The sequence below is a fragment of the Micropterus salmoides genome, unplaced genomic scaffold, assembly GCF_014851395.1.
Source record: "Micropterus salmoides isolate LMB-PRFRI ecotype aquatic unplaced genomic scaffold, ASM1485139v1 Ms_hic_scaffold_19, whole genome shotgun sequence".
NCBI classification, from domain to species: Eukaryota; Metazoa; Chordata; class Actinopteri; order Centrarchiformes; family Centrarchidae; genus Micropterus; species Micropterus salmoides.
In genome coordinates, this window is record NW_024041039.1 from 32,835,569 (window position 1) to 32,852,964 (window position 17,396).

Sequence of the window (17,396 nt, forward strand, 5' to 3'; positions counted from 1 at the left end):
TTCCATAATATCAGCTGGTAAGCATTAGTGGTAGCAGTAAGTAGCTTTTGCCACTGTGGTAACATGTGACAATTACCACAGAATGGTAAATGCTCAAATGTAGTGAAACATGGTGCGGAAGCTGAAGATACTAGTCGGGGACTGTTAAAGGACAGTCACCAACTAAAACAGTCTACCTCGAAAGGCCCATTTACAAGGTGGTTACCTTACTTGAGGCCAGCTAAGTCACATACATAAAAACACTTTATTGATTGCTTTCATCTTTATTTTAAAGAAAATCCCACATTTCAAGTTAATGAGTTATTTGGTGGGAGTGTAAGTGTTGTTGCATAAATACTTGTGTGTTCATGATGCACAGTTCATTATTGCTGTCATAATTTCATGTAATAAATAAAAAATATATATAATGCATGTTTAAGAGCTAAAGGGTAAAACAGGCAGCTGAATAGGACATGGTCAACAGTGTATTTAGTCCATTTTATGCAGTGTATTTAGTCCATTTTATGCTTTAACGTTTTTACCGCCACGACGGTTTAGTCGGAGCACTGTTTTTAGGTTCCAGCGGAGCAGATGGCTACGAGACTTTGTAAAACTGTATTAAAAGTTGCAAATGTCGATGCTGAAGTTAATGCAGACAGTCAAATGGACTTTCAAGGGACTGTAAAGGATTTAATAACCTCTTTTCACGACAAGCGGCCAATGAGGTATTTTACCACTTCGTCTTTATAAAGCTAGATGTTGTTCGTATTTCCTTTGCTAAGCTATGTACTGTATAATGCATTGATATATATGTACTGTGTTCCTTTAATAAATGTAGTTCTCACGGCGTGAACAAAGCGTGGATGAATCAGAGAGACCAGACGTGCCTGAAGCAATAAACGTCCACTTCAAAGAACAGACCTGTGTCTGTGTTGTTGTGAAGAGAGCTACAACAATGATTAAGTAACTGTTTCCTTTCCTTTTTATCAAATACTTAAAACTAACAATGGTATAACTGTTTATGACATTTAAGGTTTGATTGTGGGAAGGTATTTGATTGAAGTACACGCAAGTAGACTTTAAAATAGACATTACGGACTTCCGGGTGTGCTCATGGAGTAGTCGGTCGTATTGAAACCTCTCTCCCACTTTAACTTCAAAAATCCCATTTAAACTCGCTATTCTGTTTGTTATTTTTGACAAAATAATATAAGAGAGGGAGAAGAAGCACACTAGGCCACAAAAGCTCTATTGAGCCAAGTATTCCCATAGCTCTCAGTAGTTACGACTTCATGAGCTTCTTTAATGATCAAATTCTAGCTATTAGAGACAAAATTCACCAAGACCTGCCCTCAATTGGCACCGACTTATCTCTTAACTCAGGAACCTTAGAAACAGCTGTAGAACCAGATATATGTTTAGACTGTTTTGCTTCCCTCAATCTTTACCAACTAACTTCAATAATTTCTTCATCTAAACCATCAACCTGCCTCTTAGACCCCATCCCGACTAGGCTGCTTAAAGATGTTTTACCCTTAGTCAGCACCTCTATACTAGATATGATCAATCTATCTCTATCAACAGGCTATGTACCACAGTACTTTAAAGTAGCTGTAATTAAACCTCTTCTGAAAAAGCCCACACTTGATCCGGATGTTTTAGCAAACTATAGACCTATATCTAACCTTCCATTTCTCTCTAAGGTTCTGGAGAAAGCAGTTGCTAAACAGCTGTGTGACTTTCTACAGAGCAATAGTTTATTTGAGGATTTTCAGTCAGGATTTAGAGCTCATCATAGCACAGAGACAGCACTAGTGAAAATTACTAACGACCTCCTTATTGCATCAGACAAAGGACTTGTCTCTGTACTGGTTTTATTAGATCTTAGTGCTGCATTTGATACCATTGACCATCAGATCCTATTGCAGAGACTAGAACATTTCACTGGCATTAAAGGAACCGCTCTAAGCTGGTTTAAGTCCTATTTATCAGATCGATTTCAGTTTGTACATGTTAACGTTGAGTCCTCCATGCACGCCAAAGTTACTCATGGAGTTCCTCAAGGATCTGTGCTGGGACCAATCCTCTTCACTTTATATATGCTTCCTTTAGGCAATATTATCAGGAAACATTCCATAAGCTTTCATTGTTATGCAGATGATACTCAGTTATATCTATCCATCAAGCCAGATGAAACTCATCAGTTAGCTAAACTTCAAATGTGCCTTCAGGATGTTAAAACCTGGATGAGCTGTAATTTTCTCATGTTAAACTCAGATAAAATTGAAGTTATTGCTCTGGGGCCTAAGCACCTCCGTGACGCATTATCTAAAGATATAGTTTCCCTGGATGGAATCGCCTTGGCCTCCAGCACCACTGTGAGGAATCTTGGAGTTATCTTTGATCAGGACATGTTGTTTAAGTCTCACATTAAGCAAATTTCAAGGACCGCCTTTTTTCACCTACGTAATATTGCGAAAATCAGGAACATCCTGTCTAAAAATGATGCAGAAAAACTAGTCCATGCATTTGTTACTTCTAGGCTGGATTACTGCAATTCCTTATTATCAGGCTGCTCGAAAAAGTCCATTAAGACTCTTCAGCTGATCCAGAATGCTGCAGCACGTGTTCTGACAGGAACCAGGAAAAGAGATCACATTTCTCCTGTTTTAGCTTCTTTGCATTGGCTTCCTGTAAAATCCAGAATAGAATTTAAAATCATTCTTCTCACCTACAAAGCTCTTAATGGTCAGGCACCATCTTATCTTAAAGAGCTCATAGTACCTTACTACCCCACCAGAGCACTGCGCTCCCAGAATGCAGGGTTACTTGTGGTTCCTAGAGTCTCCAAAAGTAGACTAGGAGCCAGAGCGTTCAGCTATCAAGCTCCTCTCCTGTGGAACCAGGTTCCAGTTTGGGTTCAGGAGGCAGACACCATCTCTACATTTAAGAGTAGGCTTAAGCCTTTCCTCTTTGATAAAGCTTATAGTTAGGGCTGGCTCAGGTGAGTCCTGAACCATCCCTTAGTTATGCTGCTATAGGCCTAGACTGCTGGGGGATTTCCCATGATGCACTGAGTTCCTCTCTTCTCTACTTTCTCTCCCTCTGTATGCAACCTCATCCCATTATTGCATGTTACTAACACAACTTCTCCCCTTTCTGGTAGTCTTGTGCTTTCTCGTCTCTCTCCTCTCTCCTATCACTTCCTGCAGGTTTTCTGGCTCTGGAACTGTGGAGTCTGGATCTGTGGTTGCGGGTCACCTGCTGCCCCCGTGTTCCTGCTCGACACCCTCTGCTGCAACGACTATTGTTGCTAGTCTTATTGTTATTATAATCATTAACATTACGATGGTTACCATTAACACTATTATAAATATCTGTACCATTTTTCATTTAGTCTATAGCAACATTACCTTCACTGTCTGTACCTCTGTGTGTGTATATTGTGTAGGCTGCCTCCCTCCCCTCTCTCTCTCCTTACATCCCTCTCTTTCTCTCTCTCTCTCCCCTTCACCCCAACCGGTCGAGGCAGATGGCCGCCTACCCTGAGCCATGGTTCTGCTCGAGGTTTCTGCCTCTTAAAAGGAAGTTTTTCCTTGCCTCTGTCGACTAGTGCGCTTGCTCTTGGCAACAAATCAACGGTAAACTGGACAATATTGCAACCGACATACAAGGCCTATCACAGCGGATGGATGAGGGTTTGGGCAGAGGAGGCGACTGAGGTGCTGTGCACTTGCCTCGAACTGCAGAGGAAACTTCAGCTCAAAGTACTTGACTTAGAATCACGATCCAGAAGAAATAAAACACGTGCCTTTGGGGTGCCAGAAGGACAAGAGGGGGTCTCTGTAATGCAGTTTATTGAGAAGCTTTTGCAGAGCCAGCTACAACTACCGGAGGACTTTAACCTTAAAATACAACGCTCACATCAGGCTCTTGCAAGTAAACCCCCGCCTGGAGCATCACCGAGGGCTGTAAATGTCAATTTTCTGGAGTTTTCTACAAAAGGGAAGTGTGGAAAAATGGCAAGATACAGGTGGGCACCGCATTTATACATTTTGACTATGATTACGCACCAGAGATTGTTAAGAGGCGCAAAGAATACAACGCCATTAAAAAAATACAAAGGCATACGTTTCCAAACGCCGTTCACTAACATGAGGATCCACTGGGAGACAGGCGTGCGCACATACTCCAGCGCTCGGGAAGCCTATAAGGAGCTGAAGAGACGCGGATTTCAAGTGGAGGAGCCGGTTACAGCCGATGGAGGGACCAGCGCGGAGTCTCGTCTTCGGGAGCTACTGAGTTGGCGCCCGCCGTGGCGCTCAGAGTGAAGGCCAAGTTGCAAGAATTCCAGAGGGAACAATCTGATTAAAAAGCAGCAGGGCATCATGCTACAACGTGATGTTTTTCAGACCAGGACTTGATTATCTACTACGTGGGAGAGGTCACACTTTATTGTCTAAGTTGGACTAATAGGATGAACGTGTTTTTACATCCAGACACATCTACTGTCCTTTTTGGGCCTTCTCGTCCAGAGAGACTTAACCCTCAACCTGCCAACGGGGTTACAGGGGAGGAAGAAGACTCCTCTTTTCGTTTGGAAGTCAGTTCATTAAGGTTCATTTTTGTTATTGTTCAATGTGTGTTTTTAGGGGTCGCTAAATCATGTAAGGGTTTTTGTTATTTGTTAGTGTCATATGATTTAAAAATTGCTTCTTTAAATGTAAATGGCTTGGGTAGTCCAGTGAAAAGAAAAAGGGTTCTAGCTAAAAGAAAAGATGGGATACAAGTAGCTTTTCTACAGGAGATGCATATGTCTAAGCAAGAACATGAAAAATTTAAAACATTAGGGTACTCAAATGCATCTCATAGCTGGTGTAAAAATAGTAGGAAAAGGGGGGTGGCTACTCTCATTTCCAACTCTTTAAACTTTGAATTAATTTCTGAAAAAGTTGATAAAGAAGGCAGGTTTATTATCATAAAAGGGAGAATTGATAATGTTGTGGTCACGTTTGCTAACATTTATGTCCCACCGGAAAGTGACAGGAAATTTTTAAAACTGCTTTTTGATACAATAATCTCAGTAAGTGAGGGGATTCTAGTTTGTGCTGGAGATTGGAATACAATCCTAAATTATGCCATGGATACAACCAGCTCCAAAAAACAAAAAATCTTAATATTTTAATTAGAGAGACGGGTATGTTTGATGTCTGGAGGGATTTCCACATTAAAGACAGAGATTTTACCCATTACTCTCTCACACATAAAGTCCACTCCAGGATTGACTTCTTTTTGATGAACACCACTGACAGGTTTAGGGTTAAGGAATGCAAAATTGGAACATCTGATATATCTGACCACAATATTGTCTATTTGTCTATTCACTTATCTAATCAGCCAAAAAATAACTTGGTTTAAATATAAGCATTCTCAACAAGGAAACCACAATAAATGACATTAAGAAGGAAATGGCAGAATGTGTAGAGGATAATAATGGCCAGGTAAATCCTGCTCTGGTTTGGGATACAGTTAAAGAAGTAATGAGAGGCAGACTCATTTCAAGAACTACCCATTTGAAGAAGATAAAACGATTAAAATATGATGAGTTGGAAAAGACACTTAGAAGTTTAGAACTAAAACAGCAAGAAAGTACTAATGATCAAGAATTGACCGAACAAATAACAGTTATTAAAAATAATATAAATGATATGATACACGAGGAGATAGAGAAAAAATTACGATTTTCAAAACAGACTTTACACGAATCTGGTCCAAAAGCCACAAGAATTCTAGCAAGGCGCCTCCGAAAGCAGCAATTGAAGCACTCGATTACCAAAATTAGAGACCCTTTAACTGATACTTTGACTTATGATATTAATCAAATTCATAAAATCTTTGAAAACTATTATCAAACATTATACACATCCTCAAAACCATGGAATGAAAGTGTTATTACACAGTATTTGGCAGGATTAGACCTGCCTTCCCTAGGATTAATACAAAATGATGCATTAACTGCCCCTATCACTCAAAAAGAATTGGACGCAGCTATTGGAAATCTGAAAACTCACAAATGCCCAGGTAGCGATGGGGTTTCAAATGAGTGGTACAAGATTTTTGCTCCCGTTCTGCTGGAGTCTTTTAATTGGACTCTGAGTGGAGCAGAGATACCGCCATCATGGAGAGAGGCTGTAATATCTGTCCTCCCTAAGGAAGGAAAAAATATAGAATATTGTGAGTCATATCGTCCGATCTCAATACTGAATGTTGATTACAAACTCTATAATTTCTAAGAGAATGGAGTATTATCTTATAGATTTAATTCATGAGGATCAAACAGGATTCATTAAAGGCCATCAAACTCATGACAGTATAAGACGAACATTGCATGTCATAGACCAAGCCAAGAAACAAAAACTGAGTATGGCTTTAGTCAGCCTCGACGCGGAAAAAGCCTTTGACCGGGTCAGCTGGCCCTTTTTATACAAGGAGCATCTTGGCTTTAATAATCAATTTATTAGGTGTATCCAGTCACTGTATGGTAGTCCGAGGGCAAGGGTAAAAATTAATGGCCACCGCCGATAGCTTTTAACTGTTTAGAGGTACTCAACAAGGCTGTTGCCTCAGTCCAGCGCTCTTCACGTTATTCATAGAGCCCTTGGCACTGGCTATTAGGCAAAATGAAGAGCTTAAAGGCATTACTATTGCAAATACTAAACATATAATTGGACTTTTTGCGGATGATATTATCACCTACCTCCAAAACCCAGATGTAAGCTTCCCTAAACCTATAAGAATTCTGACAGAGTTTGGTCAGCTGTCTGGTTATCACCTAAACATTACCAAGACACAAGTCCTGACCATTAACTACTCCCCCAGTAAATCCATACGACACAATTATAAACTTAAATGGGAAGCTAAAAAGTTAAAGTATCTAGGTGTGTTTATCTCTCGAGATCTAGATGATTTGTTTGACAGTTTGAATTTTGATAAAGTTATTGACTCAATACAAAAAGACATGGGCAATGCTGATTCAATGCTAGATTGGAAATAGTGAAAATGAATCTGCTTCCCATATTTTTGTATTTTTTCATGTCACTGCCATCAGGATTGCTGACTCACACTTTAACGCTTGGGACCGGTTAATATCAAGATTTATTTGGTCAGGGGCTAGACCAAGGATAAAATTTAGACACTTCAGATTGATAAAGAACGTGGCGGTTTAGCCCTTCCAAATCTGAAGGAATATTACTACGCATCTCAAATGAGATCATGGTTTGCTGGTGTTCCCCAGAAACAGAGGCTCAATGCAGACTGATTGAACTAACCCAGGGACAGAGCCAACCTCAAACCCAAAATGGGTTGGGAGGTAAAATTATCACAAACAAAGATGGGGATCGTATAGCTGAAGATACGCTATTAATTTGGAAAGCGGTTGTAAATAAGTACAAATTGGCTAATGATATTAAACTTATCTGGTCCTCCTGCAATCCGAGTTTTCGACCAGGTGAAATAGTCTCTTCATTTTTGAGTTGGAAAGATCAAGGCCTCATGGCCCTGTGTCAGCTTGTAGACGGCAACACCTTTAAGACATTCGAACAACTCAAAAGACAATATAATCAAGACAACAGAGATTTATTCAAATATAAGTGAGACATTTCTATAACAGTGAAATAAGAAAAGGTATTTCTCCTGAAGGCAATGACATTGTTAAAGTTTTTATTAATGCTTATAAGCTCCTGCCAAGTAAAACTGTCTCTAAATTGTATAAAGCACTGCAGAAACAAAATGGAAATAATACCTTCAAAATGGGAAAAGGAGCTGTGTATGGAAGTGTCAGAGGGTGATTGGCTTTCGATGTGTGTGACACAACAGACGTCTACTAGTTCTAAAAGATGGAGGAAATTTGGGTGGAAGAGTCTGGTCAGATATTTCATTACACCTCATATTATTAATAAACAAAGGGGAGAACAACAGCAATGTTGGCGACAGTGTGGACATCAGAACGCCAATCACTCTCATATATTTTGGACATGCTCAAAGTTAGAACAATTCTGGGACAGTATCTTTTTAATTACTGGGAGGATAATGGGTTGTGTCATCCCTAAAGACCCTACCTGGTGAGGTGTTCTGAAAAGACGACATTTATCTTTTTAAAATTCTAATGATTGCATGTAAAAAGGCTATCACTCAATCTTGGCTAAAGATTGACCCACCTCGGACTGATCAATGGAAAGAAATAGTGGAGGAGATACACTCAATGGAGAAGATGACATACTTTCTACGTATCGAAGGACACATATATAATAAGTGCTGGACAAAATGGTTTGCATATAAAGAAGCAGAACAACTTTAATACTTTATTTTGTTATTATACAAATATGTAATGCCCCTTGTTCTTTGTATGTTGTAATAAGAAAAACGCTAAATAAAGAGTTAAAATAGACAATTACAATTAAGGGACAGCCTCTCTCAGGAGACCAGAAATAAACCCTCAGGGGAAACACAGCCCCCTCGTGGGACACGGCAACACGTGCTCGCTCTCTGTCTCTTGTTCTCTTCTCCTCCTCAACGCTCTTGCTCTTCGCACTGCATGCTTACGGAGCGTGCTCCCGTGTTCCAGCAAGGTCCTAAGAAGACCGGCACGGCTCACAAGTAACTTACTCAGCCTACATCTGCAAGGCCTGGAGAATCTTTGTGGAAGTTATTCTTTTCAATTATTTGTTTGTAAAGTTATCAGACCGTTTTAAGTCACGCAAGTTTAATTAAGAAACAACCAAGTTTCTTTTAAGCTTTATTTCTGTCGAATCAACTAACCTCACTCCTCCCCACGACAACGAAGCCTGGGAGGTCAGCCACATTGGTTAGTTACGCCAGCAGCAGCTCAAAGGACATAAAAACCCACGAACCGAGCCAAGGTTAACAGCCATCACAGCAAGTTTCTTCAACTAAGTTACGAGCCGAAGCGGTGGACCTCCGGAGCAATTCCTGGCAGAGAAAGCGTCCGAAAGAAGGCGTGTTAAGCCGTCTCAACCAAGAACGCACGAAACTCAGCCAGCATGAGGCTGCTGAACACCAGACGGTGGAGGAACAACAAGCAGTAAGGAACCAACGGCATTCTGTGGTTGAGACGATTAGGGCCCACGATGTGGGCTTTGTTGATCATTGGCAGACTTTCTGGGGAAGACCTGGTCTGATCCGGAGAGACGGCATCCATCCCACTTGGGAAGGAGCAGCTCTCATTTCTAGAAATCTGGCCAAGTTTATTAGTGGACCAAATCCATGACAACCCAGAGTTGAGACCAGGAGGCAGAGTCGCAGTTTAACACACTTCTCTGCCCTTCTTTTTCAGCAGTTACCCACCCAAAACCCTACGCAGAGTCGCAGTCTAACACACTTCTCTGCTCCTCCATTTCAGGAGTTACTTAGTGAAAACCCTATAGTGACGGTGTCTGTCCCCCGACCATCGAAATTATTTAAAAAGGTAAACAGAAGAGGAGCTGTGCATAAAAACCTTATAAAAATTAAAACCACAAGAGCAATAGTGCAAACAAATAGGAGAGTTAAATGTGGACTCTTAAACATCAGATCTCTCTCTTCTAAAGGTGTACTAGTAAATGAACTAATATCAGATTATGATATTGATTTATTTGGTCTTACTGAAACCTGGCTGGGTGATGGAGAATATGTTAGCCTAAATGAATCCACCCCTCCCAGTCATATTAATACTCACATTCCTCGAGGCACAGGCCGAGGAGGTGGAGTTGCAGCTATCTTCGACTCTAGCCTATTAATCAGCTCTAAACCTAAACTAAACTATAACTCATTTGAAAGTCTTGTTCTTAGTCTTTCGCACCCAAGTTGGAAATCACTGCAACCAATTCTTTTTGTTATAGTGTACCGAGCACCTGGCCCGTATTCTGAATTCTTATCTGAATTTGCAGAGTTTTTGTCAACTTTAGTCCTTAAAACGGACAAAGTTATTATTGTAGGGGATTTTAATATTCATGTAGATGTTGAGAATGACAGCTTCAGTACTGCGTTTATCTCTTTGTTAGATTCCATCGGCTTCTCTCAGAGTGTTCATGAACCGACTCACTGTTTTAACCACACCCTTGACCTTGTTTTGGTGTATGGTATTGAAATTGAACATTTAGTGGTGTTCCCACAGAATCCCTCTTTATCCGACCACTGTTTGATAACTTTTGAGTTTGTATTGCTGAACTACTCGCCATTGGGCAAAAATTTCTATACAAGATGTCTGTCTGATAGTGCTATAGCTAAATTTAAGGATGCGATTCCATCAGCTCTAAATACATTATCTAGTCACAAAGTAACGGAGGACTCCTATGCTAATTTCAGTCCCTCCCAAATCGATCATCTTGTTGATAGTGCTGCTGGCTCGCTGCGAATGACACTCGACTCTGTAGCCCCTCTAAAAAAGAAAATACTAAAACAAAGACGGTTAGCTCCATGGTATAATACTGAAACTCGCAAATTAAAGCAAATATCACGGAAACTTGAGAGGAATTGGCGTTCCACCAAAGTGGAAAATTCTCGTTTAATTTGGCAAGATAGTCTTAAAACTTATAGGAAGGCCCTCCGTAATGCCAGAGCAGCGTACTACTCGTCATTAATAGAGGAAAATAGGAACAACCCCAGGTTTCTTTTCAGCACTGTAGCCAGGCTGACAGAGAGTCACAGCTCTATTGAGCCAAGTATTCCCATAGCTCTCAGTAGTTACGACTTCATGAGCTTCTTTAATGATAAAATTCTAGCTATTAGAGACAAAATTCACCAAGACCTGCCCTCAACTGGCACCGACTTATCTCTTAACTCAGGAACCTTAGAAACAGCTGTAGAACCAGATACATGTTTAGACTGTTTTGCTTCCCTCAATCTTTACCAACTAACTTCAATAATTTCTTCATCTAAACCATCAACCTGCCTCTTAGACCCCATCCCGACTAGGCTGCTTAAAGATGTTTTACCCTTAGTCAGCACCTCTATACTAGATATGATCAATCTATCTTTATCAACAGGCTATGTACCACAGTACTTTAAAGTAGCTGTAATTAAACCTCTTCTGAAAAAGCCCAAACTTGATCCGGATGTTTTATCAAACTATAGACCTATATCTAACCTTCCATTTCTCTCTAAGGTTCTGGAGAAAGCAGTTGCTAAACAGCTGTGTGACTTTCTACAGAGCAATAGTTTATTTGAGGATTTTCAGTCAGGATTTAGAGCTCATCATAGCACAGAGACAGCACTGGTGAAAATTACTAATGACCTCCTTATTGCATCAGACAAAGGACTTGTCTCTGTACTGGTTTTATTAGATCTTAGTGCTGCATTTGATACCATTGACCATCAGATCCTATTGCAGAGACTGGAATATTTCATTGGCATTAAAGGAACCGCTCTAAGCTGGTTTAAGTCCTATTTATCAGATCGATTTCAGTTTGTACATGTTAACGATGAGTCCTCCATGCACGCCAAAGTTACTCATGGAGTTCCTCAAGGATCTGTCCTTGGACCAATCCTCTTCACTTTATATATGCTTCCTTTAGGCAATATTATCAGGAAACATTCCATAAGCTTTCATTGTTATGCAGATGATACTCAGTTATATCTATCGATCAAGCCAGATGAAACTCATCAGTTAGCTAAACTTCAAATGTGCCTTCAGGATGTTAAAACCTGGATGACTGTAATTTTCTTATGTTAAACTCAGATAAAACTGAAGTTATTGTTCTGGGGCCTAAGCACCTCCGTGACGCATTATCTAAAGATATAGTTTCCCTGGATGGCATCGCCTTGGCCTCCAGCACCACTGTGAGGAATCTTGGAGTTATCTTTGATCAGGACATGTCGTTTAAGTCCACATTAAGCAAATTTCAAGGACCGCCTTTTTTCACCTACGTAATATTGCGAAAATCAGGAACATCCTGTCTAAAAATGATGCAGAAAAACTAGTCCATGCATTTGTTACTTCTAGGCTGGATTACTGCAATTCCTTATTATCAGGCTGCTCGAAAAAGTCCATTAAGACTCTTCAGCTGATCCAGAATGCTGCAGCACGTGTTCTGACAGGAACCAGGAAAAGAGATCACATTTCTCCTGTTTTAGCTTCTTTGCATTGGCTTCCAGTAAAATCCAGAATAGAATTTAAAATCATTCTTCTTACCTACAAAGCTCTTAATGGTCAGGCACCATCTTATCTTAAAGAGCTCATAGTACCTTACTACCCCACCAGAGCACTGCGCTCCCAGAATGCAGGGTTACTTGTGGTTCCTAGAGTCTCCAAAAGTAGACTAGGAGCCAGAGCGTTCAGCTATCAAGCTCCTCTCCTGTGGAACCAGGTTCCAGTTTGGGTTCAGGAGGCAGACACCATCTCCACATTTAAGAGTAGGCTTAAGACTTTCCTCTTTGATAAAGCTTATAGTTAGGGCTGGCTCAGGTAGTCCTGAACCATCCCTTAGTTATGCTGCTATAGGCCTAGACTGCCGGGGGATTTCCCATGATGCACTGAGCTCCTCTCTCCTCTACTTTCTCTCCCTCTGTATGCAACCTTATCCCATTATTGCATGTTACTAACACAACTTCTCCCCTTTCTGGTAGTCTTGTGCTTTCTCGTCCCTCTCCTCTCTCCTCCTATCACTTCCTGCAGGTTTTCTGGCTCTGGAGCTGTGGAGTCTGGATCTGTGGCTGCGGGTCACCTGCTGCCCCTGTGTTCCTGCTCGACACCCTCTACTGCAGCGACTGTTGTCGCTGGTCTTATTGTTATTATAATCATTAACATTACGATGGTTACCATTAACACTATTATAAATATCTGTACCATTTTTCATTTAGTTTATAGCAACATTACCTTCGCTGTCTGTACCTCTGTGTGTATATTGTGTAGGCTGCCTCCCTCCCCTCTCTCTCTCCTTACATCCCTCTCTCTCTCTCTCTCTCTCTCTCTCTCTTTCTCTCTCTTCTCTCTCTCTTTCTCTCTCTCTCTCTCTCACCCCAACCGGTCGAGGCAGATGGCCGCCCACCCTGAGCCATGGTTCTGCTCGAGGTTTCTGCCTCTTAAAAGGAAGTTTTTCCTTGCCTCTGTCGCCTAGTGCTTGCTCTTGGTGGGAACTGTTGGGCTTCTGTAAATATCATCACAGAGTACGGTCTAGACCTGCTCTTTTATGAAAAGCGCTGTGAGATAACTGTTGTTGTGATTTGGCGCTATATAAATAAAATTGAATTGAATTGAATTGAGTTGATGTCCAATAGTCTTTTAATTCGTTAGTTTAATCCTAGCCAAATTTAACCTAGTTATTATCATATAACCTGCGTTTATTAGTTCTCTTTCTCTCTTAGAATAAAATCCTTCTCCACAATAACTCAGACCAACTAAATTCACATTGAACTACACCATTCACATTGTCTGCATCCTGTTTGTTTAGTCATTGTTAATGTCTTTGGTATATTTAACCGCATTTATATCCACCTTTAGTTAGTTAATAAATTTCACCGTAATCACAGGAACTGTGTGTGTGTACTGTTTGACTCCAGGTCACTGTCACGGAGGATTTACGCCTTTGATATGAGATTGACTGATTGATTTATAGAAATGATTAAGCAATTACTACTAACTGATCACTAGGAATAATCGTGTAATTATTGAAACCCATAACGTATATGGGTGGTTTTCTGAATTTCCGGTGGTGCCCCAAGGATTTATATAATTAATATTCAGAATTTTTTATTAACAGTAAAGTAGGTATGCTACACCATAACAAAAATTTAACTTTATTTTATCTGCAGTGTTTGGCGGCATTGCTCTGCTCCAGCACCTCTCTATTAGGGGCCATCAGGGACATTATTCAGAATTACCATGCATATACATGTACTTTTCCTCTCACATACAAATATGAAACTAAACTCATTCACAAACCTCACACACACAAACACAAGTGAAATATATGCTGTTTGAGAGGATTTCAGCTATTTGTGTGAGAGTGTTTCAGTTAAATGTAAAAGCATTTCACACACACACACACACACACACACACACACACACACACACACACTCCTCATCACATACAACTCTTTGTATTTATTCTATTTCTATCTATTTGTGTTTAGTACATGTTAGTTCGGGTTCATCTTTTGAATAAATTCTTGTGTACATCCATGCTGAGTGAATTTATCAACAACCTCTTCTTTGTAGAACTCCAAATCCAAAATTGATGGTTTTTGTTTAGTTATTAATTCAATTATTAATCAGAGTTCCAAATGTATAGTTTAGTATATTATGAGCAGCGTCTCTTTTCACTGCCTGACACTGTGGCAGGAAAGTATTTTCTTTTGTCGGCCACTCATAAATTTTACTGGCCACTTTTTAAATGTATGCACTAAATAAAGGAATAACATTAAGCTCCTTTGGGCATCATTTATTGTAAATAATGGTGTCATTCAATGTTCAATTTATTTACACAAAAACATTACATGCATGTAAAAAGGACCCTTGTATTTCCGACAATAATTCCACGTTACAACCAGGTATTTCAAAAGGTACCTACAGTGACAAGTCGCACTCGGTGTTCACTGAATGGCAGGTTAAATCTTGTTAATTCCTGTTTGCAGTTTATGTTCTAGCTGTATTTGTTATTAGGGGTCCAAGCCCGAAGTGGGCCGCGAAGCGGCTGGGAACCCTATTGTAATCGTTAGGATTTTTTTTTTCCTTCTGTGCATAAAATTTTGATACGACAAAAAATGTCGCAATTATATGCTAATCAAACCTCCCTCTCACGCCTACTGTTAGTCCAAAATGTAGCTGATCGTCTTTTAACAGGAACCCGGAAACACGAACACATTACCCCCATTCTGGCCTCACTCTTCTGGCTCCCTGTACATTTTTAGAATACATTAAGATTTTAATGTTTGCTTTTAAGTCACTTAATGGATTGGTACCTCAGTACATCTCTGAGCTCCTGCACACTTACACCCTGTCAAGGTCACTGAGGTCTGCTGATCAGCTGCGGCTGAACTTGCCCAGGACCAGGCTGAAGACCAGGGGCGACCGCTCTTTTTCAGCTGTTGCCCCCAAACTGTGGAATGACTTACCTCCACACATTAAAGTGGCGCCCACCCTCCATACCTTTACATCTCATTTAAAAACATATTTTTATTCCCTGGCTTTTAATTCACCATGAGAGCTGCTGTGGTCTTCGTTGTCGCTGTCGTTGTTGATATTTGTTTTGTTTTTATTATCATGAACATATTTTATCTCCGTAAAGCACTTTGGTAACCTTGTTGTTTTTTTTTTTGTTTTTTTTTAAATTGTGCTATATGGATTGGACCTATGTGAACAAATGAACAGGCAGATTGAGGACAAGTGAATATATCGTTTTGGAGTCTGTCTTTGAAGTAACATGTCATCTACTCACCACATGTTGAGGCTGGCTGGGTGACGAGACCACCACACTGTTACAGATGGCCAGAGCCAGGAAGAAATCAGTGATGTAGGTCAGCTCCAGGCTGGATGGAGACCCAGAGCAGCCGTCACTCAGAGGCAGCACAGGAGAGCAGAGCCAATTCAACTTCCTCACTAGCTCAGGGTCTGGTACCACCTCCTTTGCCTGGACAGACAGGAGCAACAGGAGCTGATCCATCAAGGCTACAGCAGAACTCAGGAACATGAACACCCATTATCAACTTTCCAGGGGGAAAAAAAAACAATATTCATTCCGAAGACAGTGGAGCTCACTAAATGTGTCTACATGCCGTTAAGCTGGGGACTTCCTGCATGTATTTTCCAGTATCAGTTTACTACAGTGCATGTAATTCAAACTGGGTATAAGCCAATATCTCTGCAGCAAAGGTAAGTATATCTTGACTGTCAGTCACTAGTACAGGTCATACTGGGTCCTATATTTCCCACAACGCAAACAATAGCATCTTTTCTTTAAACCTCCCTGTCTCATAAACAGACAAATCTTTAAATATTGACACCTCTAGTACGTATTGCAGTCTGAGTAACCCTGATGACAGTCCCCTTCTCTTTTCTATTTTTATTAATGAACTCCCATCATTATGTAAAACTTTGAATATTCATTTCTATGCGGATGATACAGTAATCTATTTTTCTAGTGCAAATATATTACAAATCACTGCTTCTTTACAGTTAGATTTCGATTTGATACAAAAGTGGTTGGCTATAAATAGATTAGTTCTTAACCATTCAAAGTCTTACATCATGTTGTTTGGAACAAAACAAAGGCTTAAATCTGCTACTAATAATCTTTCAATTTTCACATCTAATGGTGCACTACTGACTAAGGTTGATTGTGTTAAATATCTGGGGCTATGGATTGACTCAGAATTATCATATAAAAAGCATATTGATTATATATGTAATAAGATTGGCTATTCTTTTGGGGCTTTGTACAGGTCAAAGAACTGTTTCAAAATGAATGTAAAAAAGAGGCTGGTATCTCAGTTGTTACTGCCTGTTATCAATTATGGAGACATTGTGTATCAAAATGCTTCAAAAGCTGATATTATGAAGTTTAATGTTAAATTTAATAGTTTGTGCAGATTTATTCTGAATTGTGACTTTCAAACCCACCACTGTGTAATGTACAATCAACTGCAGTGGCTTTCTCTTGATGATAGAAGACAGTTACACTGGTTTCTTTTCAAATGCATTAATTTTAAATATAGAGTTTTTCATTTTGCATCATTCTAATCATATTTATTCTCTTAGAAGCAATAACTATCTTTTTCATGTTCCAAAAACTACACTAGAAATAGCAAAAAAAGCATTTAGGGTTAAGGCTCCTAGAGACTGGAACAATCTACCAACTTTCTTGACATCTTGCATCTTGAATGCTCTTATTGTTCACCTTACAACAGACTGCTCCTGTTAATTATTGTTACTTACTGTTATACTCTACTGTTTTACTATTAGTGTTGGTGTCTAGATTTTGTGCAAGGTACATGAGTGAATGTGTTTTCTTTTGTATTCTTGAAATGTTGACTACTGTGTGTTTAATGTTTGCTGTATATTGTGTAGTTTTATATTATTGTGTGTTTTTGGTCAGGACCCCCTCGAAAACGAGATGGTACATCTCAAGGGGTTTTTATCCTGGAAATAAATAAATTTCTACCCATTTGCCCCATCTTCCGAGCCCAGCAAAAGGTTCAGATTGGGGCTGTTCGCGAATTTTTCTGCCTCCTCCACACAGCATGACTTCCTTTCTGATGGTTACCTTGAGAGTTGCTAGATGTAGTAAAAAAATCAAGTTCCAGCTTGTGGTTCATGCATGTAAGATCAGTGTTGGTTCCTCATCAAGTTGAGGTTGCCTCCCCAGTTACATCTTCCAGCTCACTAACTAACTAGTCCTGATTTTGAAATGGAATACGGATGTAAA

At 39.9% G+C, this 17,396-nt stretch overlaps 1 protein-coding gene across 2 annotated transcripts in view; it reads right to left on the reverse strand.

Moving 5' to 3' along the window:
• Positions 1-17,396, reverse strand: part of atp10d (ATPase phospholipid transporting 10D) — a 102,378-nt gene that overhangs the window by 39,366 nt on the left and 45,616 nt on the right. For both annotated transcript variants that reach the window (XM_038728495.1, XM_038728494.1), the window contains exon 11: positions 15,411-15,602. In XM_038728495.1, coding sequence (XP_038584423.1) covers positions 15,411-15,602 — 192 coding nt within the window. The remainder of the gene's footprint in view (positions 1-15,410; positions 15,603-17,396) is intronic.